At 46.1% G+C, this 23667-nt stretch overlaps 2 protein-coding genes across 2 annotated transcripts in view; both read right to left on the bottom strand.

Moving 5' to 3' along the window:
• Positions 1 to 23667, bottom strand: part of CNTNAP2 (contactin associated protein 2) — a 2268074-nt gene that overhangs the window by 85821 nt on the left and 2158586 nt on the right. The window contains exon 21 of the mRNA XM_040431924.1: positions 7435 to 7528. Coding sequence (XP_040287858.1) covers positions 7435 to 7528 — 94 coding nt within the window. The remainder of the gene's footprint in view (positions 1 to 7434; positions 7529 to 23667) is intronic.
• Positions 1 to 23667, bottom strand: part of LOC121001043 (carboxymethylenebutenolidase homolog) — a 921426-nt gene that overhangs the window by 150298 nt on the left and 747461 nt on the right. The gene's annotated exons all lie outside the window — the stretch shown is intronic.

Genomic DNA, 23667 nt, shown 5'->3' with positions numbered 1-23667 from the left:
AAGCACCTATAGCATCGCCCACTGGGTAAAGCTGATTGACGAAGACTTTCTCCATTACAAGTTGACATTTGCTTAGACATGCTTCAGAAAATTTGGGATTCACATCTTAGTGCATAAACAGACAGAATACAAACTAGGCTGTTAGATTACAAGTCTAACAGCCAAATGGAGTTAAACCATGAAAGTATTGAATGAAGCTACTGTATGTACAGTACAGACCAAAAGTTTGGACACACCTTCTCATTCAAAGAGTTTTCTTTATTTTCATGACTATGAAAATTGTAGATTCACACTGAAGGCATCAAAACTATGAATTAACACATGTGGAATTATATACATAACACTACCTCTTGAAGCTCATCAAGAGAATGCCAAGAGTTTGCAAAGCAGTAATCAAAGCAAAAGGTGGCTACTTTAAAGAACCTAGAATATGACATATTTTCAGTTGTTTCACACTTGTTTGTTATGTATATAATTCCACCTGTGTTAATTCATAGTTTTGATACCTTCATAGTCATGAAAATAAAGAAAACTCTTTGAATGGAAGGTGTGTCCAAACTTTTGGTCTGTACTGTATATGAATGGACACTGGGGCAGACTTTGAACTTTAAGTGGCGGGTATGAATCCACTGTGCCACGTGTCCTACCTCCTCTAAGGGCGTTGTCTAAGTGAACTCCTCAATCTTCACAGTACCCCTGATGGTGAGGATAGACTTTCCCTAGGGGAACACCAGGTCGCTATCTCTTGAGGAGGATAGGCACACGAGGCAGCTGGTCCAGGCGGACCAGGAGGTACAGGCATTGTCAGCAGGCTGAGTCATTACCAGGAGCAACAGTGCAGGACCAAAGGCAGAGGCGAAATCAGACAGGCAATAGGTCAGGGCAGGCGGCACAGGTACAGGTCAGGCAATCAGGTACATCAACAGGAGAGTCAAGACAAGCAGGCAGGGATCAAACAGGTAGCAGAGTCCAGGAACACAAGCGGATATCAGAAACCTTAGCAGGACACAAGGACCTTGACACTGAGGCATCTGGGAAGGAGGCTGAACCACTTATATATGTGCGGGAGGGCTAGGATTGGTCAGAAAGGTCACATGATCCAACCCATAAAACACAGAAAGTGACGTGCGCCGGCCCTTAAGGAAATGCTGCAGGAAACAAGCAGTGAGCATGCTGTGGCCAGGACTGAAAGGAAACACTGGCAGCAGATCACTGCTGAACACAGTGCCTGGGACCGTGGCGGTAAGCAGGGGAAAAAAACAGGAAAAAAGGAAATACAGGAAAAAACCTATGTTGTAGGTGTGTCCAAATTGACAGAAGATGGGGGCAACACATGTAGGCAGGGACAAGAGAAGCAGGCAGGGCCAGTAAAACGGCAGTGCAGCACAAAATACCAGCTGTTTAGTACCCCTTGTCACTAATGAACTTTACCTACCCCCTTCCTGCTCACCAATAGGCAATTTACCTTCCTAATGTTACCTAATACTATGAAAAGAAGGATGGAGGATTGGTGTTAAAACTTGGAATGAAGTGGGACAGTTATACTGTAGGAACATGGGACAACGTGCTTATTTTTCAAAGGTATGGACAAGGGAAACAGCAAGAGAAGTCTAAGGCCAGGTTTTTTACAGCTTATATAGTGTCAGTGTTAAAAATCCAGTACTCCATATTACATCCGAAGTGCCTGAAGTCCAATGCCTTCTCCAGTTATAGTATATTTTTCATGCTATAAAGCCAGCATTGTGCAGCATTGTGGTGATGTTGTTATTATGGTCATGAAGCACCTTTAGGACATTACAGAAAAATCACAAAATTGCAGCTAACTTGTGGGGCATTACTGCCCTCTGCTGTTCTCAACTGATACTACATATTTTTTATTTTAAGTATAAATTTGGAATTTCAAATGCTTATTTCATGTTTATCAGCTAGTGCATTTTTGTATATGTTATATTTTGACATAAACAACATTGTTAATTATTTTAAGATGTATTGGTGTGTTAACAGCAAGTATACAAACAAAAAGTTAATTTTTTCTGTTGCTCATCAGTGCTTAACATATTTTTCAGAACTGTATACCCGCATCAGTCCCTGTCTTCACATTTCAGTCTTTCTTATACACTAGGGTCAAGTATACAAGTATGTATTTAAAGTGTGAAAAGAAACTGTAGACCAGTGTTGCCGCTGCTTTTACCTAGGAACTGTCTTGTGGCCCATACTTTTCATTAAACCCATCCATAAAGAGATCTTATCAGCTTCAAAGCCTTCTAAGGCTATGTTCACATCAGTTGTGCATTTTCTGTTTTTAAAAAGTAGGAAAAAAAAGAAACAGAAGTACCAGACCCGACACATGACAGACAGCAACAGTGCCCAACAGACCCTATTGACTATAATAGGATCTGTTGGGTTTCCATCATTCTGCAAGACAAGTTCTATTCCATTCCTTGTCAGGCCTGTGAATATACTAGGAAATAGTTACAGTATATGATGCATACTTGACAAGTACCACAATGTGGCCTCCAGGAGGCCAGAGAGTGGCATAATGTGCTCCTTTTCACAGAACAGACCATATCCTGTTTTCCATCTGCAGTTCATTCCCCTAAATGTATGCTTAGATGCTGAGGCAGAGTCTTATGACATAGCATCCTGGTGCCACATACAGTTAACCTTAAAGGGGTTTTCCAGGCTCTTGATATTAATGACCTATCCACAGGATAGGTCATTAACATCTGATTGGTAAGGGTCTGACACAACACCCCCCCTTCCCCACCAATCAGCTGTTCTCAGCTGCCTCTGGCACTGGAACTAGCACAGCTCCATTCAAAGTGTAGTGGTCGTGCTGGCTTACTACAGATCAGCTCTTGCCCACTTCAATGGGAGCTGAGCTGCAGTAACCAAGCACAGCCTGCTTCACTCAAAGTGCTAGTTCCAGATCAAAGGCTACAGGGAACAGCTGTTCGGTGGGGCTGCTGCATGTTGGCCCCTCACTGATTGGATATTAATGACCTATCCTGAGGATAAGTCATAAATATCAGGATCCTAAAGAACCTCTTTAATTCAGCGCTGCTTTCTAGGTGGTTACTAGAAGGCTTCTCTGGTGTCCATATTTGCCAGGAGTTCATGACGTCTAGTCTTTTCCAGGAGACTCCCAGATGTTTCATGTGAATTGACAAGTATGATTTAATCTTACATGACCATGTTGTCCAGTTGCTGCCAAGGGATGTTACGTTAGAATGGGCAAGATATCAATATGATCTGTAGCAGTGGCGTGCCCAGGGTGTTTGGCACCCGGGGCGGGTCATTTCTCTGGCACCCCCCCCCCCCCCCAATACTTGACCACATACCTCTTACATCCAGGGACATCTCCTGTCATGTAAATCCTCTTTCCTCTTTTCCTCCTTTAGACCGCCATGAGAAATTATTTCAGCCACATCTCGTCTCTACAGAGTTTGTAACACAGACATGTTAGATTGCAAAATTTTTCCATCAACCTCCCCATCCTGGTGTCCCCACAGTGTCATCCTGCTGTCACCCCCAATATTGTGCCCGTTGTGCCCCCCAATGCCCCAGGTACTATACTGCTGAAAAAATAGTGACCGTAATAGACATAATTGGGGTCATTTATCAAACTGGTGTAAAGTAGAACTGGATTTCCAAAAGAGATGTCAAATATGAATGGTGGAATCTGATTGGTTGCTATGGGCAATTAAGCCAGTTCTACTTTACACCAGTTTGATAAATTACCCCAAATGTCCCTATAGTGTCTACAGCAGCTATAATGTCCCCTAGAGTGCCCCCAGTAATAATAACACCTTATATTGTGCTCCAGGTAATAATCCCTGTATAGTGTCCCCAGAAATAATAGAATGGCCCCTACAGTGCCTCCTTAATAGCAAGGCCACCATGCTGCCCCCACACAGTAATTTCCCCCATACTGCCCCCCACACAGTAGTGTCCCCACGCTGCCCCCCACACAGTAGTGTCCCCCACGCTGCCCCCCACACAGTAGTGTCCCCCACGCTGCCCCCCACACAGTAGTGTCCCCCATGCTGCCCCCCACACAGTAGTGTCCCCCACGCTGCCCTCCACACAGTAGTGTCCCCCACACTGCCCTCCACACAGTAGTGTCCCCCACACAGTAATTTCCCCCACACAGTAGTCCCCACACACAGTAGTGTCCCCCCACGCTGCCCCCCACACAGTAGTGTCCCCCCACGCTGCCCCCCACACAGTAGGCCCCCCACACAGTAGTGTCCCCCCACGCTGCCCCCCACACAGTAGTGTCCCCCCACGCTGCCCCCCACACAGTAGTGTCCCCCCACGCTGCCCCCCACACAGTAGGCCCCCCACACAGTAGTGTCCCCCCACGCTGCCCCCCACACAGTAGTGTCCCCCTACGCTGCCCCCCACACAGTAGTGTCCCCCACACAGTAGTGTCCCCCCATGCTGCCCCCCACACAGTAGTGTCCCCCACACAGTAATTTCCCCCACACTGCCCCCCACACAGTAGTGTCCCACACGCTGCCCCCACACAGTAGTGTCCCCCACGCTGCCCGCACACTGCCCCACACAGTAGTGTCCCCCACACTGCAGTGTCCCCCACATTACCATCCCTCCCATAATAAATTGCCCCCCACTGTGTCACACAGTATCCACCATATTCCCCCCACGTCCTCCTGTGTGCACCCCCCTCATGTCCCCCAAAGTTGCCACATTATAAAATAAAAGTTTGCCCCCACACGTCCTCTGTCTTGTGTGCACCCCGGCCCCCTCATGTCCCCCAAAGTTGCCACATAAAAGAAAAAACAAAGAAAGAAACCCTAAAAGCTAAAAACTTACCTGCACTTGCTTGCAGAGTTCGGGCACAGGGGCGCGCGATGACGTCATCACGCGCGCCTGCGCCGGGATTTCACTACCACATAGGCTTCAGGCCTACTAGGCCTGAAGCCTATTGCGGTGATCGGCGGCGGGGCAGGGAACTATGCGCTCCGCTCCCTGCCCCGCCGCAGTATGTGGGACTGGGTACGGGTGTCAGCGCTTCAGCAATGAGCGCTTCCATCTGTATTGATGGAAGCGCTCATTGCTTCTGGGCCTGCTGGCACCCCCGTCAGAGCAGGCACCCGGGGCGCACCGCCCCTTCCCCCCCCCCCCCGGGCCATAAAATGTTACATTAGTATGGAGGCATATCAGGGAGTCCTAGTACCTAGGCCTGAATGAGCACATGATCATACACTGCTCAAAAAAATAAAGGGAACACAAAAATAACACATCCTAGATCTGAATTGATTAAATATTTTTCTGAAATACTTTGTTCTTTACATAGTTGAATGTGCTGACAACAAAATCACACAAAAATAAAAAAATGGAAATAAAATTTTTTAACCCATGGAGGTCTGGATTTGGAGTCACACTCAAAATTAAAGTGGAAAAACACACTACAGGCTGATCCAACTTTATGCATGCTCCTGATGAGGTGGCGGACGGTCTCCTGAGGGATCTCCTCCCAGACCTGGACTAAAGCATCTGCCAACTCCTGGACAGTCTGTGGTGCAACGTGACGTTGGTGGATAGAGCGAGACATGATGTCCCAGATGTGAACAATTGGATTCAGGTCTGGGGAACGGGCGGGCCAGTCCAAAGCATCAATGCCTTCGTCTTGCAGGAACTGCTGACACACTCCAGCCACATGAGGTCTAGCATTGTCTTGCATTAGGAGGAACCCAGGGCCAACCGCACCAGCATATGGTCTCACAAGGGGTCTGAGGATCTCATCTCGGTACCCTTTTGGCAGTCAGGCTACCTCTGGCGAGCACATGGAGGGCTGTGCGGCCCTCCAAAGAAATGCCACCCCACACCATTACTGACCCAATGCCAAACCGGTCATGCTGGAGGATGTTGCAGGCAGCAGAACGTTCTCCACGGCGTCTCCAGACTCTGTCACGTCTGTCACATGTGCTCAGTGTGAACCTGCTTTCATCTGTGAAGAGCACAGGACGCCAGTGGTGAATTTGCGAATCTTGGTGTTCTCTGGCAAATGCCAAACTTCCTGCACGGTGTTGGGCTGTAAGCACAACCCCCACCTGTGGATGTCGGGCCCTCATATCACCCTCATGGAGTCTGTTTCTGACCGTTTCAGCAGACACATGCACATTTGTGGCCTGCTGGAGGTCATTTTGCAGGGCTCTGGCAGTGCTCCTCCTGTTCCTCCTTGCACAAAGGCGGAGGTAGCGGTCCTGCTGCTGGGTTGTTGCCCTCCTACGGCCTCCTCCACGTCTCCTGATGTACTGGCCTGTCTCCTGGTAGCGCCTCCATGCTCTGGACGCTACGCTGACAGACACAGCAAACCTTCTTGCCACAGCTCGCATTGATGTGCCATCCTGGATAAGCTGCACTACCTGAGCCACTTGTGTGGGTTTTAGACTCCGTCTCATGCTACCACTAGAGTGAAAGCACCGCCAGCATTCAAAAGTGACCAAAACATCAGCCAGGACGCATAGGAACTGAGAAGTGGTCTGTGGTTACCACCTGCAGAACCACTCCTTTATTGGGGGTGTCTTGCTAATTGCCTATAATTTCCACCTGTTGTCTATCCCATTTTCTCAACAGCATGTGAAATTGATTGTCACTCGGTGTTGCTTCCTAAGTGGACAGTTTGATTTCACAGAAGTGTGATTGACTTGGGGTTACATTGTGTTGTTTAAGTGTTCCCTTTATTTTTTTGAGCAGTGTAGTATGATTGTTACATAGGTATATTACAAGTTATTTATATTTTTTTGTATATTCTCACTTATTACACTACCAATGGACCACCATAAATGATAACACCACTGGGCCACCAGTGATTGGAAGTTTGCTAGACTACAAGCGATTGCAAAGAATTGGACCTCTAGGAATTACAAATCCACATAGTTTGATAGTCTGACGTCACATGTAGTATTTGGTGTCACAGCCAGAGACTTTTGGGCTCCATCAAAGGCTGCGTGTGACCGATACCTCTGCATCCGCTTTAGCTACTGTATGCCTCTAGTCACAGCTTTGATAGTTCTAAATTGTGATTCCCAGGTTTTGTGCATCAGGGTTCAGAAATGACAAACTATGTTGGATCCCAATTCTGTTCATACATAAGCCAGTTTCTGAATCTATTCCTTCAGGTTATAGCTGTACATAAAATAACCAGCTGCTATCCTTTACCATAACCATGCCATTCCACAAGCCACTGATCTAAATGACCTTTCTTGATAAAGAGATATATTGAACATTGTCTTAGGTGACACAGGAAAAATGTGTCTGCCACTGGGGAACACAAGCTCTCTGCAATATTTACCTCAGTAATAATTTCTTGCTGATGCTCCTCAATGTAATCCATAAAGTACAGTTATAGTAGGGTGACACAGTCCTGCAGAGCCTGTATTTCATGACTGTGAACACTTCACTTACCTAACACTCTTCCCAAGAAAAGGGCCTTTGGTCCATTAAACTGAGTCTCAGAAGAAGGAGGCAGGCTGTATGTTGCTGGAGAGTAATGATCAAGCTGAGGAACGAGAATTAGAGAGAGGCAAGAGGAAAGTGAGACAGGAGTTTAAATAAAACCGCTGACATTATATTTAATCAGATCAGCTCTTTTTAATATCACATTGTCCTGATGATTCCTTTCCCAATACATGTCTGACCACAAGAAGAATTTATGTCCTTGAAAATGAAGGTGAGCTATTAATTTAGCAAGAAGAGAACTTCTCTCCCTTGTATTTCTCAAGCAAGAGCAATATGGGTGCAATGCAATAGATATATGCAGATATTTACAGGGTGGGCCATTTATATGGATACACCTTAATAAAATGGGAATGGTTGGTGATATTAACTTCCTGTTTGTGGCACATTAGTATATGTAAGGGGGGGGACTTTTCAAGATGGGTGGTGACCATGGTGGCCATTTTGAAGTCAGACATTTTGAATCCAACTTTTGTTTTTTCAATAGGAAGAGGGTCATGTGAAACATCAAACTTATTGGGAATTTCACAAGAAAAACAATGGTGTCCGTAGTTTCAGGTGCTGCACATCTCGTATCTTTACAGCATAGACGATTGCCTTCAGATGATACGAGATGTGCAGCACCTGAAACTACGGATACTGGAAGCCTGTGCTAGCATTTCTCCTGCGGTGTTGCTATCAGTGTGTGAAGAGTGGGAGAAGAGGGTTGCATTGACAATCCAACACAATGGGCAGCACATTGAACACATTTTATAAGTGGTCAGAAACTTGTAAATAACTCATGAAAGAATAAAGTTACGTTAAAACCAAGCACAGCATTGTTTTTCTTGTGAAATTCCCAATAAGTTTAATGTGTCACATGATCCTCTTCCTATTGAAAAAACAAAAGTTGGATTCAAAATGGCTGACTTCAAAATGGCCGCCATGGTCACCACCCATCTTGAAAAGTTTCCCCCCTCACATATACTAATGTGCCACAAACAGGAAGTTAATATCACCAACAATTCCCATTTTATTAAGGTGTATCCATATAAATGGCCCACCCTGGCCACTATGGGCAAGCCCCTTTTTGATCTCCCCATTTCAAAAGAGAAAACTTTTTTTGTTTTTCCATCAACATAGCTGTATGAGGGCTTGGGGGGCATACCAAAACAATTTTGGGGGTCACAGTATGAAAAATCAAGCCACTGCTTTCAGAGTTTTTTATGATGTTCACTATGCGGTAATAAGGACATTTTAACTTTATCATGTGGGAGATATCACATTTATATGGTTTTATGTTTTATTATTTAAAAAAAATAAAAAAATGCTTTTTTAAAAAATAAAATAAAAAGATAGCTTTGTGTCGCCTTATTCTGAAACCCACAACTTTTATATTTTTCTGCCGATGGCAGTGTGTTAGGGCTTGTTGTTTGTGGGGACTGCAAAACAGTTGCGGACGTGTGAATGGACCTTTAAACTGATGTAAAGACATACCCTCCACTGAGATTAATAAAAAAAAACATAGCATGCTCTCTCCACCATAATTATCCTGAGGTTAATGAAAATTCAGACTCCTGTACTGAGTTGAAGTACCCACAGTGGGTTGCAGTTTGCTACAGTAGTATGGGGCTCGGTGGCCCTGGTTGGCGTGCACTAGAATAAGGCAGTGGTCTAAAAGAAAGGGCGCCATTTATTTTAGGCCACTGCCTTATTCTATCCATGCGGCTCAGCCAGTAATGCTGAAGAAGGCTATATGCCGAAAAACGTTTTTTTGACTGGAAACCGCTCTTTGAAATAAAGCATTTACCTAAATAGCAAAGTGGAGTACAGGAGTCTGAATTTTCATTATTATTTGGTCTGGGAACCATCTCCTGTTGCCCACACACTCTATCAATTGGAGTACCATCCAACCTTATATAATTTATCCTGAGGTTAAACACCTTTTCTTTCATTAGCAGTGACAAAATGGCAACCAGAGTAATCATAAGGGATGTACAAATGATCATGCAATTTCAGTAGAATTTTTATATATATATATATATATATTTATATTTTTTTTATAATGGAAACGTGAATTACTAATACATTAAGATCATAATACGATGACTTTGTGTGGCTTAACCCGTAAAAGTAACTTAAAGGTTTGTGTTTTTCTACTGGTTCAAAACTTGAGATCTCTGTAGTGAATAAACTGGCCATTATTTTCACTAAAGTTTTTGTACAGATTTGTATCCCATATGGGGAAATGATATATACTGTACACTACTCACAAAAAGTTAGGGATATTTGGCTGGTGGGTGAAATTTGAGGATGAACCTAAAATACACTCTAACCTTTACAGGTGAACTTAAAAGGAGTCTTTCACCTCCATATGGCCATATACAGTGCTTACATTGCCCTATAGCACACCTATACATGAATGTTATGGTACCTTTGTCTTTGTCTTTAGACTTGCAGAAGCTGGAAAAATGAACTTTGATTGATATGCAAATGAGCACTCGCAAGTGCCCAGGGGCAGCGTTCACTGTGTTGGTGCCCAGGCTGCCCTGCCTTTTTTCATTGTTCCCCCGCCCCAGCCTCTGCATATGCCCGCCCTCCTATTCGCTTGCATCATCCTAAGGCTGGTTTTACGCCGTTCACCGGAGCATGCGCAGTAGTTAAAGCGCTGCCGTGCCAACAATGGGCATGCGAGGCAGTGCACAGTCGCGGGATCTCGGCCGGACCTTAGGATGATGCAAGCGAATAGGAGGGCGGGCATATGCAGAGGCTGGGGCGGGGGAAAAAAAGGCAGGGCAGCCTGGGCACCAACACAGTGAACGCCGCCCCTGGGCACTTGCGAGTGCTCATTTGCATATCAATCAAAGCTCGTTTTTCCAGCTTCTGCAAGTCTAAAGACAAAGACAAAAGTACCATTACATTCATGTATAGGTGTCTGCTGGCGTTCATGGAGTTTGTTCCGAGCCTAAGATCTCGCTTCCGGATACGTTCTCCGGGGGTAGTGAGAATTTTGTTCGCTTTAGAGAGGCTTGCAAACTCCATTTTCGCCTACTTCCCCATTCCTCTGGTGATGAGGAGCAGAGGGTGGGGATCATCATCTCGCTGCTCAGGGATAACGCTCAGTCTTGGGCCTTTTCGCTGCCGGTGGGGGCACGGCCCCTCCGATCGGTGGATGAATTTTTTGTAGCCCTGGGGCAGACATATGATGACCCGGATTGTATTGCTCTGGCTGAATCTAAAGTGCATTTTTTATGCCAGGGTAAACACTCCGCAGAGATATATTGTTCTGAATTTCGGAGATGGGCAGCTGATACTGGTTGGAATGATGCTGCACTCCGAAGTCAATTTTGCCATGGTCTTTCGGAAAGATTGAAAGATGCATTCGCTTTTCATGAGAGACCAGCGTCGTTAGAGTCAGCCATGTCTCTAGCTGTTCGTATTGACAGGCGTCTTAGAGAGAGAGAGAGGAGACTACTCTTTCCTGTCATATTCAGCCCAAGGACAGTGGGGCTGTCTCATTCAGTGCGCAGGGGTCTCAGTCTGTCTCAATCCCCTCTGAGGAGGAGGCCATGCAGCTGGGTTTGCTTGCCTCTGATAGTAGAGGATTCAGCTCTCAGAGGAGGGTTTGTTTCTGTTGTGGGGGTATAAATCATTTAGCTAATGTTTGCACCTCTAGGAGATTCATGAAGTTTTCTGAGGGTAATAAAAATAAAACAAAACAAAAAAAAACCCTCTAAAACCTTCCCATTTGCTACTATTGGCAAGGTTGATGCGGAAATTGAAGGTTTGCCGTTTGCTTGTAGTTCCCGTTTTCTCCTACCTGCCAGGGTGGCGATAGACAGCAAGAACATTGTTTGTGAGATTTTTGTAGATAGTGGAGCAGCTGTCAATCTCATTGATAATCAATTTGCAACAATGCATGGTTTCCAGGTATGCACTTTGGAAAAGGATATACCTGTTTTTGCTATCGATTCCGCTCCACTTTCTCCAAGATCGTTAAAGGGCATAGTTCACAATATCCGTTTGACTGTGGGTGACACTCATGTTGAGGATATGTCATGTTATGTCTTAAGCGGATTACCTACTCCTCTAGTGTTGGGGCTACCCTGGCTCACTAAACATAATCCCACCATTGATTGGCAAGCAAGGCAAATAAATGGTTGGAGTGAGTTTTGCAGAGAGAATTGCTTCACGGCATCTCTTTAAGAGGTTTCTACCAAGACTGTGCCATCTTTTCTCTCTGAATTTTCGGATGGGTTTTCTGAGAGTGGTGTCCAGGAGTTTCCCCCTCACCGGGAGTACGACTGCCCTATTAATCTCATCCCAGGCGCCAAGCTGCCAAAATCACGACTATACAATCTCTCCCAACCTGAAAGGGTCGCTATGCATACTTATATCTCTGAGAGCCTGAGAAAGGGACACATCCGACCCTCGAAGTTCCTGTTGCCGCTGGGTTTTTTTTTGTTAAGAAAAAAAAAAAAAAGTTGGATTTAAGAGGGGCATACAACCTAGTCAGGGTCAGGGAAGGGGACGAATGCAAGACGGCCTTCAATACCCCTGAGGGTCATTTTGAGAATTTGGTTATGCCCTTTGGTTTGATGAATGCTCCGGCCGTCTTCCAACATTTTGTGAACAGCATTATATTATCATTTAATGGGGAAATTTGTACTCATCGGGACCACCTATATCAGGTCTTGCTGATTCTGCGGGAGAATAAATTGTACGCTAAACTGGAAACATGTGTGTTTGCGGTTCCGGAGATTCCATTTCTTGGTTTTCTTCTCTCCGCTTGTGGTTTTCGGATGGACCCTGAGAAGGTCCGCGCTGTGCTTGATTGGGAGCTTCCTGAGAATCAGAAGGCGCTGATGCGGTTTTTGGGTTTTGCCAATTATTACAGAAAGTTCATTTTGAATTATTCCTCTGTTGTTAAGCCACTCACTGATATGACTAAAAAGGGGATGGATTTTTCCTCGTGGTCGGTAGATGCGCTTAAAGCCTTTTCTAGTATTAAAGAGATTTTTGCTTCCGCTCCCAATTTGGTACAACCTGATGTCTCTCTACCTTTTATTGTTGAGGTGGATGCTTCTGAGGTGGGTGTGGGTGTGGTCTTATCTCAGGGTCCCTCTCTTGCCAAATGGCGACCGTGTGCCTTTTTCTCAAGGAAACTATCCTCTGCAGAGAGAAATTACGATGTGGGAGATAGGGAGTTGTTGGCCATCAAATTAGCTTTTGATGAATGGCGCCATTGGTTAGAGGGAGCCAGACACCCTATTACTGTGTTTACCGACCATAAGAATCTGCACGTTGTTTTCCGGAGGGGGGAACTTTGAAGACACGGGTCCCATTTTGGCTAAAGGGGTGGTCGTCTCTGCTTTTTATCCTGATTTGGAGGCAGAGGTTCAGGCAGCCCAGGCAGAGGCTCCTGATATTTGTCCTCCTGGGAGGTTGTTTGTGCCTCTCGCTTTACGACACAAGGTTTTTAAGGAGCACCACGATACTGTCCTTGCTGGGCACCCGGGGAGTAGAGCCACAGTGGATCTCATTGCTCGGAGATTCTGGTGGCCGGCTCTTCGTAAGACGGTTGAGGGTTTTGTGGCAGCCTGCGAGACCTGCGCTCGTGCCAAGGTCCCTCATTACGGACCTGCCTCGTTCCTCGGGGAAGACTGTGATTCTGGTGGTAGTCGACCGTTTTAGCAAAATGGCACATTTCATTCCCTTTCCTGGGTTACCCAATACTAAGATGCTGGCGCAAGCGTTTGTTGATCATATTGTTAAATTGAATGGCATTCCTTCAGACATCGTTTCTGATAGGGGCACGCAATTTGTTTCCAGATTCTGGAAGGCCTTCTGTTCTCGCTTGGGGGTTCGGTTGTCGCTCTCTTCTGCTTTTCACCCGCAGTCGAATGGTCAGACCGAACGCGTCAATCAGAATCTGGAGACATATCTGTGGAGAATCAAGAGGATTGGTATTCTTTTTTGTCCCTTGCTGAGTTTGGTTTAAATAACCGTCGCCAGGAATCCTCTGATAAGTCACCATTTTTTGGTGTATATGGGTTTTATCCGCAGTTTGGGACATTCTCTGGAGAGGGGTCTTCTGGTTTACCTGATGAGGAGAGATTTTCCTCGTCTTTGTCATTTATTTGGCAAAAGATTCAGGGTAATCTGAAGAGGATGAGTGAGAGATATAAGCGTGTAGCGGATAAGAGACATGTGCCTGGTCCGGACCTGAATGTGGGTGATCTGGTGTGGTTGTCTACAAAGAATATCAAACTGAAGGTTCCCTCCTGGAAGTTGGGTCCTAAGTTTATTGGGCCTTCCTGAGAATCAGAAGGCGCTGATGCGGTTTTTGGGTTTTGCCAATTATTACAGAAAGTTCATTTTGAATTATTCCTCTGTTGTTAAGCCACTCACTGATATGACTAAAAAGGGGATGGATTTTTCCTCGTGGTCGGTAGATGCGCTTAAAGCCTTTTCTAGTATTAAAGAGAGTTTTGCTTCCGCTCCCAATTTGGTACAACCTGATGTCTCTCTACCTTTTATTGTTGAGGTGGATGCTTCTGAGGTGGGTGTGGGTGTGGTCTTATCTCAGGGTCCCTCTCTTGCCAAATGGCGACCGTGTGCCTTTTTCTCAAGGAAACTATCCTCTGCAGAGAGAAATTACGATGTGGGAGATAGGGAGTTGTTGGCCATCAAATTAGCTTTTGATGAATGGCGCCATTGGTTAGAGGGAGCCAGACACCCTATTACTGTGTTTACCGACCATAAGAATCTGCACGTTGTTTTCCGGAGGGGGGAACTTTGAAGACACGGGTCCCATTTTGGCTAAAGGGGTGGTCGTCTCTACTTTTTATCCTGATTTGGAGGCAGAGGTTCAGGCAGCCCAGGCAGAGGCTCCTGATATTTGTCCTCCTGGGAGGTTGTTTGTGCCTCTCGCTTTACGACACAAGGTTTTTAAGGAGCACCACGATACTGTCCTTGCTGGGCACCCGGGGAGTAGAGCCACAGTGGATCTCATTGCTCGGAGATTCTGGTGGCCGGCTCTTCGTAAGACGGTTGAGGGTTTTGTGGCAGCCTGCGAGACCTGCGCTCGTGCCAAGGTCCCTCATTACGGACCTGCCTCGTTCCTCGGGGAAGACTGTGATTCTGGTGGTAGTCGACCGTTTTAGCAAAATGGCACATTTCATTCCCTTTCCTGGGTTACCCAATACTAAGATGCTGGCGCAAGCGTTTGTTGATCATATTGTTAAATTGAATGGCATTCCTTCAGACATCGTTTCTGATAGGGGCACGCAATTTGTTTCCAGATTCTGGAAGGCCTTCTGTTCTCGCTTGGGGGTTCGGTTGTCGCTCTCTTCTGCTTTTCACCCACAGTCGAATGGTCAGACCGAACGCGTCAATCAGAATCTGGAGACATATCTGTGGAGAATCAAGAGGATTGGTATTCTTTTTTGTCCCTTGCTGAGTTTGGTTTAAATAACCGTCGCCAGGAATCCTCTGATAAGTCACCATTTTTTGGTGTATATGGGTTTTATCCGCAGTTTGGGACATTCTCTGGAGAGGGGTCTTCTGGTTTACCTGATGAGGAGAGATTTTCCTCGTCTTTGTCATTTATTTGGCAAAAGATTCAGGGTAATCTGAAGAGGATGAGTGAGAGATATAAGCGTGTAGCGGATAAGAGACATGTGCCTGGTCCGGACCTGAATGTGGGTGATCTGGTGTGGTTGTCTACAAAGAATATCAAACTGAAGGTTCCCTCCTGGAAGGAAGTTGGGTCCTAAGTTTATTGGGCCTTACAAGATCTTGTCCGTCATCAATCCCGTTGCCTTCCGTCTTGATCTTCCTCAGACTTGGAAGATCCATAATGTTTTTCACAAGTCCCTATTAAAACCTTATGTCCAACCCACTGTACCCTCCTCTTTGCCTCCTCCTCCGATTATTGTTGATGGTAATCTTGAATTTCAGGTCTCTAGGATTGTGGATTCTCGCATTATCCGCGGTTCTCTTCAGTACCTCGTTCATTGGGAGGGTTATGGTCCTGAGGAGAGGATGTGGGTCCCAGTGGCGGACATTAAGGCCACTCGTCTCATCACGGCTTTCCATAGGTCTCATCCTGAGAAGGTGGGCTCTGAGTGTCCGGAGTCCACCCGTAGAGGGAGGGGTACTGTCACTGCCAGTTCTGTGAGAAGGTCTGGCAGATGTTCTTCTCTACCTCTTGTATGATCTTCTTTGTTTTGGTTTCACTTTCTCATCTCCTTTCCTTCTGCCAGGTGTCACTTATTTAGACTAATAGTCTTCCTTTATATTCCCTCCCATACTGCCTCACTTTGCGGTTTATACTACTTCCTGGATGAAGTGTTCACTGCTGGAGGCTGCTTCTGCTATTTGCTCAGATAAGTCCTTTACTTTATTGTGTTTCCTTGCTGGCTTGATTCTAGGTGACCCTGACTCCGTCCCTATTAAGTGCAGGGAGCCGGCGGTCGTGTCCCCTCACTATTATAGGGTTTTCAGGTGTCACACAGACTTAGGTACGTGGGCATGCAATTGTCTACCATCCAGACCCTTGCATGTGCATAGCAGTCATGGAGAGCTCTTAGGGTTTTATAGGGCTCACCTATAAGCTCCTTAGTTTGGGATCAAGCCAGTCGCTCGTTTATTCATAAGTTCCTATCGCACAATAGGTGTGCCATAGGACAATGTAAGCACTGTATATGGCCATATGGAGGTGACAGACTCCCTTTAATGTGACCTTCTCTAAAGTTTTGAATGTACATGTCCAACGGTTCAATGTTTCAGTTCTTTTTGCACAACTTGCGGTTCTCTAACAAGGAGCTTAATGGCAAAATTCACAACAGGTGTTTGATCCATGAATCGCCCAATAAATTTCCTGGTTTAATTAGAATTGGTATATAAACTGTCCTTGTCATCATGCTGTTCACATTTTGACATCATGAGACCAAGATGACACCTAACAATTGATCAACAGTGCCTCGCCAGTGGCCTGCACTTTCTCCAGACCTAAATTCCATTGAAAACCTATGAGATCAGCTGAGTCGCAGTGTAGAGGCTCGTAACTCTGTACCCCAGAACCTCAATGACCTGAGGGCTGCCCTTCAAGAAGAGTGGGATGCCATGCCTCAGCAGACAATACTTAGCTGTCAAGCTGTAATTGATACTCAAGGCCACATGACAAGTTGTTGGCTTTTGTTTCAATAAATTGTTTGAAATGAGAAGATCACCATTGCCTGCTTCTACTTAAATGCCATACTTTCATGATATAATATCACTGTAGCATGAACCTTTTACGTTTTCCATGAATTTCCCCCGAAAATAAAATATCCCAAACTTTTTGTGAGTAGTGTACATGATTAGGTGTCAGACATACAGTATATGTATATGAGCATATACTGTATAATTACATATAAACTCTCTCTCTCTCTATATATTGTGAGACGGGACCACTCAAACAGTCTCTTTTCAGGGTTTATTAGGCACACAGTACCGTACAGGCTTGCTTTCTTCAAATAACAGAACAGTCCAAATGAAATAACAAAACACAGTGATACAGGCTTCTCACCAGCTGCAGTTTTCTCCCAGCAAATCCTCACTGCCAAGAGGTTTGGTTCAGTAGTCTTCCTCTCAGACCACCATCCACACACACTGCTCTCTGGCAGAGTGTCTTTTTAAAATCACCCTCGCACCTGTGTGTGTGGCGGTAACACCCGAGATGGAGTATGGGAGTGACCTTCCCACCCAAGCTCTTCAGTCACTCCTAAATCCCGGACCCAAATTCCAGCTACCACCAACTCAGTGATCTACCACCACTGGTCACTACTTACCTCCGGGATTTACATCACTGAGCGTAGCAGCCTCAGTGACACATACCTACCATCTATGATGTCACCCACTGCATGCTTACATATCCCCCCCCCCTCTGCCTAAAGCCGGGGGGCTTGGCACCTTCCATAACCAAACAATGGACTCTTGACAGGGCATCTGCATTGATGTGCAATTTACCTGGCCTGTGTTCCACCACATAGTCAAAATCCTGTAATGCCAGGAACCACCTTGTGCCCTAGCATTATTTCCCTTGTTTTGACTCATCCACTTCAGTGGGGCATGGTCTGAGACGAGTCTGAACTTTCTGCCTAGCAGGTAATACCTTAGGGACTCTAGGGCCCATTTTATTGCCAGACATTCCCGTTCCACAATCGAGTAATTCCTCTCACAGGGGTTCAGTTTCCTACTTAGATACATGACAGGATGCTCTTCTCTGTTAACCTCCTGGGACATAACAGCCCCTAGTCCCACCTCTGATGCATCTGTCTGTACTATAAATTCCTTGGAGAAATCTGGCGCTATTAGCACTGGTTGTCTACAAAGAACGGACTTTAGTTCTACAAATGCCTTTTCTGCCTCCGGGGACCACTGAACCATAACTGACTTTTTCCCTTTCGTGAGGTCAGACAAAGGAGCAGCAATACTGGCAAAGTTGGGGACAAATCGCCGGTAATACCTGACTATCCCTAAGAAAGCCTGCACTTGTTTTTTTGTAAGAGGCCGGGGCCAACTCTGCATGGCTTCTACCTTGTTGGCCTGGGGTTTACTCATGCCTCTTCCCACAACATAACCCAAGTATTTGGCCTGCTCCATACCTATGGCACACTTCTCTGGGTTGGCTGTAAACCCTGCTTCTCTGAGTGAGTCTAGAACGGCCTGGACTTTACTTAAATGGCTTTTCCAATCCAGGCTGTAGATAACAATGTCATCTAAGTAGGCTGCTGCATATTCCCTGTGGGGAATCAAAATGTCATCCATTGCCCTTTGAAATGTAGCAGGGGCCCCTTTCAACCCAAATGGCATCCTCACATAGTGGAAACATCCCTCTGACGTAGAAAAGGCTGTTTTCTCTCGGGCCTCTTTTGCTAATGGTATTTGCCAATACCCTTTGGTGAGGTCTAATGTGGTTATATACCTGGCGGGACCCAACCTTTCAACCAGTTCATCCACCCTAGGCATAGGGTAAGCATCCATCTTGGAAACCTCATTAAGTTTCCGAAAGTCATTACAAAAGCGCCAGCTTCCATTTGGTTTTGGGACCAACACAATTGGGCTGGACCATTCACTTTTGGACCTTTCAATTACCCCTAATTGTAACATCCTCTGAACCTCTTCTGAGACTGCTTGTCTACGGGCTTCTGGGATGCGATACGGTTTTACTTTAACCCTTATGTGGGGTTCAGTGATGACATCATGTTCCACCACATTAATGCAACTTGGTAAGCTAGAGAATGTGTCCGTATTACGTTGCAACAACTCTTTAGTTTCCTGTCTTTGGGGACGTGATAAGGAACTAGCAATTGTCACCTTTCCAAACTCAGGACCGGAAACAGTGGGAGATAAGAGCGTAGCTGACAAGGACTCCCGTTCTCTCCAAGGTTTCATTAAGTTTACATGATAGACCTGCACTGGTTTCCTTTTCCCTGGCTGATGGACTCTATAATTTACTTCCCCAACTTTTTCCATCACCTCAAAAGGTCCCTGCCATTTAGCCAAAAACTTGCTCTCAACCGTAGGTACCAGAATTAATACCCGATCCCCTGGCTTGAACTCTCTAATTTTGGCAGAACGGTTGTACACACTTCTCTGAGCTTCTTGGGCCCTCTGGAGATGTTCCTTCACTATGGGCATCACCTTGGCAATTCTCTCTTGCATTTGTACCACATGATCAATGACACTTCTGTATGGAGTAACTTCAGTTTCCCATGTCTCCTTAGCTATATCAAGCAAACGCAGAGGGTGTCTACCATAAAGCAACTCAAAAGGTGAGAACCCTGTAGAAGCTTGAGGAACTTCCCGGATTGAAAACAACAGATATGGCAACAAACAATCCCAATCCTTGCCATCTTTCTCAATGGCCTTTTTTAACATGGCTTTCAAGGTTTTATTGAACCTTTCTACAAGGCCATCAGTTTGGGGATGGTACACTGAAGTTTTTAACTGTTTAATTTTCAGTAGTTTACACAGCTTGACCATGACCCTAGACATAAATGGGGTCCCTTGGTCAGTCAAGATTTCTTTGGGGAGTCCCACTCTCGTGCATATATGAAACAACTCCCGAGCAATAGTTTTAGCGGAGGAGTTTCGTAACGGCACGGCCTCTGGATACCGGGTAGCATAATCCAGCACTACTAGAATATACTGGTGTCCCCTAGCTGATTTGTCTAATGGTCCCACTAAGTCCATGGCGATCCTTTCAAATGGTATCTCAATAATAGGAAGTGGCACCAACGGACTTTTAAAATGAGACAGTGGGGCTTTTAATTGGCATGTAGGGCAGGATTTGCAGTATTCGTCTATTTCTTTATAACACCCCGGCCAATAGAACCTCTGAAATATTCGTTCGCGGGTTTTATCTGTACCTATGTGTTAGGGGGTCACCTGAGTATGGGCCATTTCTAGGACCATTTTTCTATAGGGCCCGGGAACCACTAACTGTTCTATCACCTCATTGTGAGCTTTGGTAACCCGATATAAGAGGTCATTGTGCATTTCAAAATACGGATACCTGTGGTCAGCACCCGGCTCTTGGGGAACACCATTTAGAACAGTCACATTTGCTAAAGCCCCTTTTAGAGTGGGGTCTTGCGCCTGGGCCGTCCCAAAATTCCCTTGCGGGATATCCAGAACGGGTATGGTCTGCTCAGATTCTACGGTCTCACTCTCGTCTCCCACCAAGACAGATAGCGGAAATCCCTCAACTATCTCAGCTGGTTCACTAGGCATAGCCTGGTTTGTGATTTCCTCAACATGAGACACATCATAAGCAGGTGCAAATTTTACTTGTTTGGGTGACATTTTACCCCACAGTTCCCAAAACAACGGAAGATCCCGCCCTATTATCATGGCATGCAATACGTTCTTCACCATGCCCACCGTATGCAATAAAGTCCCACATTCAGTGGCTATGGTGACCTGAGCAACTGGATAGTTCTTAACATCCCCATGCACACACATCACCCCCATGCCCTGACCAGGTGCCGGCAATACGGGAACAAGACTTTCTCTAACAAGTGTAACCAGGCTTCCTGAGTCTAGTAGTGCAGTCACAGGGCTAGCATTGACAGTCACCTGGCACATATGAGGCCCGGTTGCCTGGTACTGGATGGCACTGCAGACGGGATGGGCAAACAGGGAGCACCGTCGTGCCATATCACAATCCATATGTTCATTTGTCATGGGACAGTGAGCTGCAATGTGCCCCAGGTTATGACACCTCCAACAAACAAGACGGCGGGGTGGAGGTCTAGAACCAGTTTCTGGTGATTCTTTTTTCGTTTCCACGGGCACTTGTCCCCGCTCTCCCCTGGGTTTAAACCCCCTCTTACTGGGTTCCGCATAAACCTTGGGGTTACCGGGAGTTATTTTTATTTTCTCAGCTCCTGCAAGGAGGTTCTCCGCTGCAGTGTACCTCTCAACCAGGTTTATCAGCTGGTCACCATTCTGGGGATCTCCCTGGGCAACCCAGCGTTGTACTGGCCCGGGAAGAGAGTGCAGGTAACGATCCATTACCACTTTTTCCACCATCTGCTCTGGGTACGACGACTCTGGTTGCAACCACTTCCGTACCAAGTGGAACAGATCAAACATCTGTGACCTCGGTGGTTTGTCATGGCAAAAGATCCACTGTTGTACCCGCTGGGCCTGGAGTGCAGGACTGACTCCCATGCGAGCCAGTATTTCCGCTTTTAATTTGCGGTAGTCTCTCGAATCCTGCAAGGTCAGGTCATAGTATGCTTTCTGCGGCTCCCCAGTCAAATATGGAGCCAGCACCTCAGCCCACTGATCTACAGGCAGTTTCTCTCTGTCTGCAATACGTTCAAAGACAGTTAAATAAGCCTCCACGTCGTCCTCATTTGTCATTCTCTGTAAAGCAGACTGCACAGTTTTCCGCACACCACCTGAAGCTTGCCCACTTGTGGTGCTGTCACAGCATCTCTGAGGGCCGCAATTTGCTCAGTCAATAGACGCTTAGTCTCGTGTTGCTGCGCATTAGCCTGCCGTTGAGCCTGTAAAGCCTCTGTATGGGCTCTTTGCTGCTGCTCCAGTGCCTGCCGCTGCTGCAGATTGCTCTGCACCATCTGCTTGAGGAGCTCCTCCATTTCAACAGATTCTTGTTGCAATCCTGCTGCTGCCTTAACCCACGACATTCACCACTGACAGGTTTTCATGTCGTTGCTCCTAGCAACCAATTGCCCGCATCCTCCACCATATGTGAGACGGGACCACTCAAACAGTCTCTTTTCAGGGTTTATTAGGCACACAGTACCGTACAGGCTTGCTTTCTTCAAATAACAGAACAGTCCAAATGAAATAACAAAACACAGTGATACAGGCTTCTCACCAGCTGCAGTTTTCTCCCAGCAAATCCTCACTGCCAAGAGGTTTGGTTCAGTAGTCTTCCTCTCAGACCACCATCCACACACACTGCTCTCTGGCAGAGTGTCTTTTTAAAATCACCCTCGCACCTGTGTGTGTGGCGGTAACACCCGAGATGGAGTATGGGAGTGACCTTCCCACCCAAGCTCTTCAGTCACTCCTAAATCCCGGACCCAAATTCCAGCTACCTCCAACTCAGTGATCTACCACCACTGGTCACTACTTACCTCCGGGATTTACATCACTGAGCGTAGCAGCCTCAGTGACACATACCTACCATCTATGATGTCACCCACTGCATGCTTACAATATATATATATATATATATATATATAGGAACGAAGAAAGGACAGCACTCCAAGTAAAAATATACTGGTCTTTAATCACCCATGCAGATGGCAACGTTTCAGCTCCAAACAAGAGCCTTTTTCAAGCCACGCTTGAAAAAGGCTCTTGTTTGGAGCTGAAACGTTGCCATCTGCATGGGTGATTAAAGACCAGTATATTTTTACTTGGAGTGCTGTCCTTTCTTCGTTCCTGTACATCTGGGGTAAGCAGCAATATCCCTGGACATAGCACCCATATTGCTTGTTCCCAGTGCCGCCGCTACTTTCCCTTTTTTTTTAAATATATATATATATATATATATATATACATACACTGTTCAAAAAAATAAAGGGAACACAAAAATAACACATCCTAGATCTGAGTTAATTATATATTCTTCTGAAATACTTTGTTCTTTACATAGTTGAATGTGCTGACAACAAAATCACACAAAAAAAAATAATGGAAATCAAATTTTTCAACCTATGGAGGTCTGGATTTGGAGTCACACTCAAAATTAAAGTGGAAAAACACATTACAGGCTGATCCAACTTTGATGTAATGTCCTTAAAACAAGTCAAAATGAGGATCAGTAGTGTGTGTGGCCTCCACATGCCTGTATGACCTCCCTACAACGCCTGTGCATGCTCTTGATGAGGTGGCGGACGGTCTCCTGAGGGATCTCCTCCCAGACCTGGACTAAAGCATCTGCCAACTCCTGTGGTGCAACGTGACGTTGGTGGATAGAGCGAGACATGATGTCCCAGATGTGCTCAATTGGATTCAGGTCTGGGGAACGGGCGGGCCAGTCCATAGCATCAATGTCTTCGTCTTGCAGGAACTGCTGACACACTCCAGCCACATGAGGTCTAGCATTGTCTTGCATTAGGAGGAACCCAGGGCCAACCGCACCAGCATATGGTCTCACAAGGGGTCTGAGGATCTCATCTCGGTAGCTAATGGCAGTCAGGCTACCTCTGGCGAGCACATGGAGGGCTGTGCGGCCCTCCAAAGAAATGCCACACCACACCATTACTGACCCAATGCCAAACCGGTCATGGTGGAGGATGTTGCAGGCAGCAGAACGTTCTCCACGGCTTCTCCAGACTCTGTCACATCTTTCACATGTGCTCAGTGTGAACCTGCTTTCATCTGTGAAGAGCACAGGGTGCCAGTGGCGAATTTGCCAATGTTGGTGTTCTCTGGCAAATGCCAAACGTCCTGCACGGTGTTGGGCTGTAAGCACAACCCCCACCTGTGGACGTCGGGCCCTTATATCACCCTCATGGAGTCTTTTTCTGACCGTTTGAGCAGACACATGCACATTTGTGGCCTGCTGGAGGTCATTTTGCAGGGCTCTGGCAGTGCTCCTCATGTTCCTCCTTGCACAAAGGCGGAGGTAGCGGTCCTGCTGCTGGGTTGTTGCCCTCCTACGGCCTC

Source organism: Bufo bufo, chromosome 5 (genome assembly GCF_905171765.1).
Source record: "Bufo bufo chromosome 5, aBufBuf1.1, whole genome shotgun sequence".
In the NCBI taxonomy this organism is placed as follows: Eukaryota; Metazoa; Chordata; class Amphibia; order Anura; family Bufonidae; genus Bufo; species Bufo bufo.
This window is presented reverse-complemented; position numbering and strand designations above follow the sequence as displayed.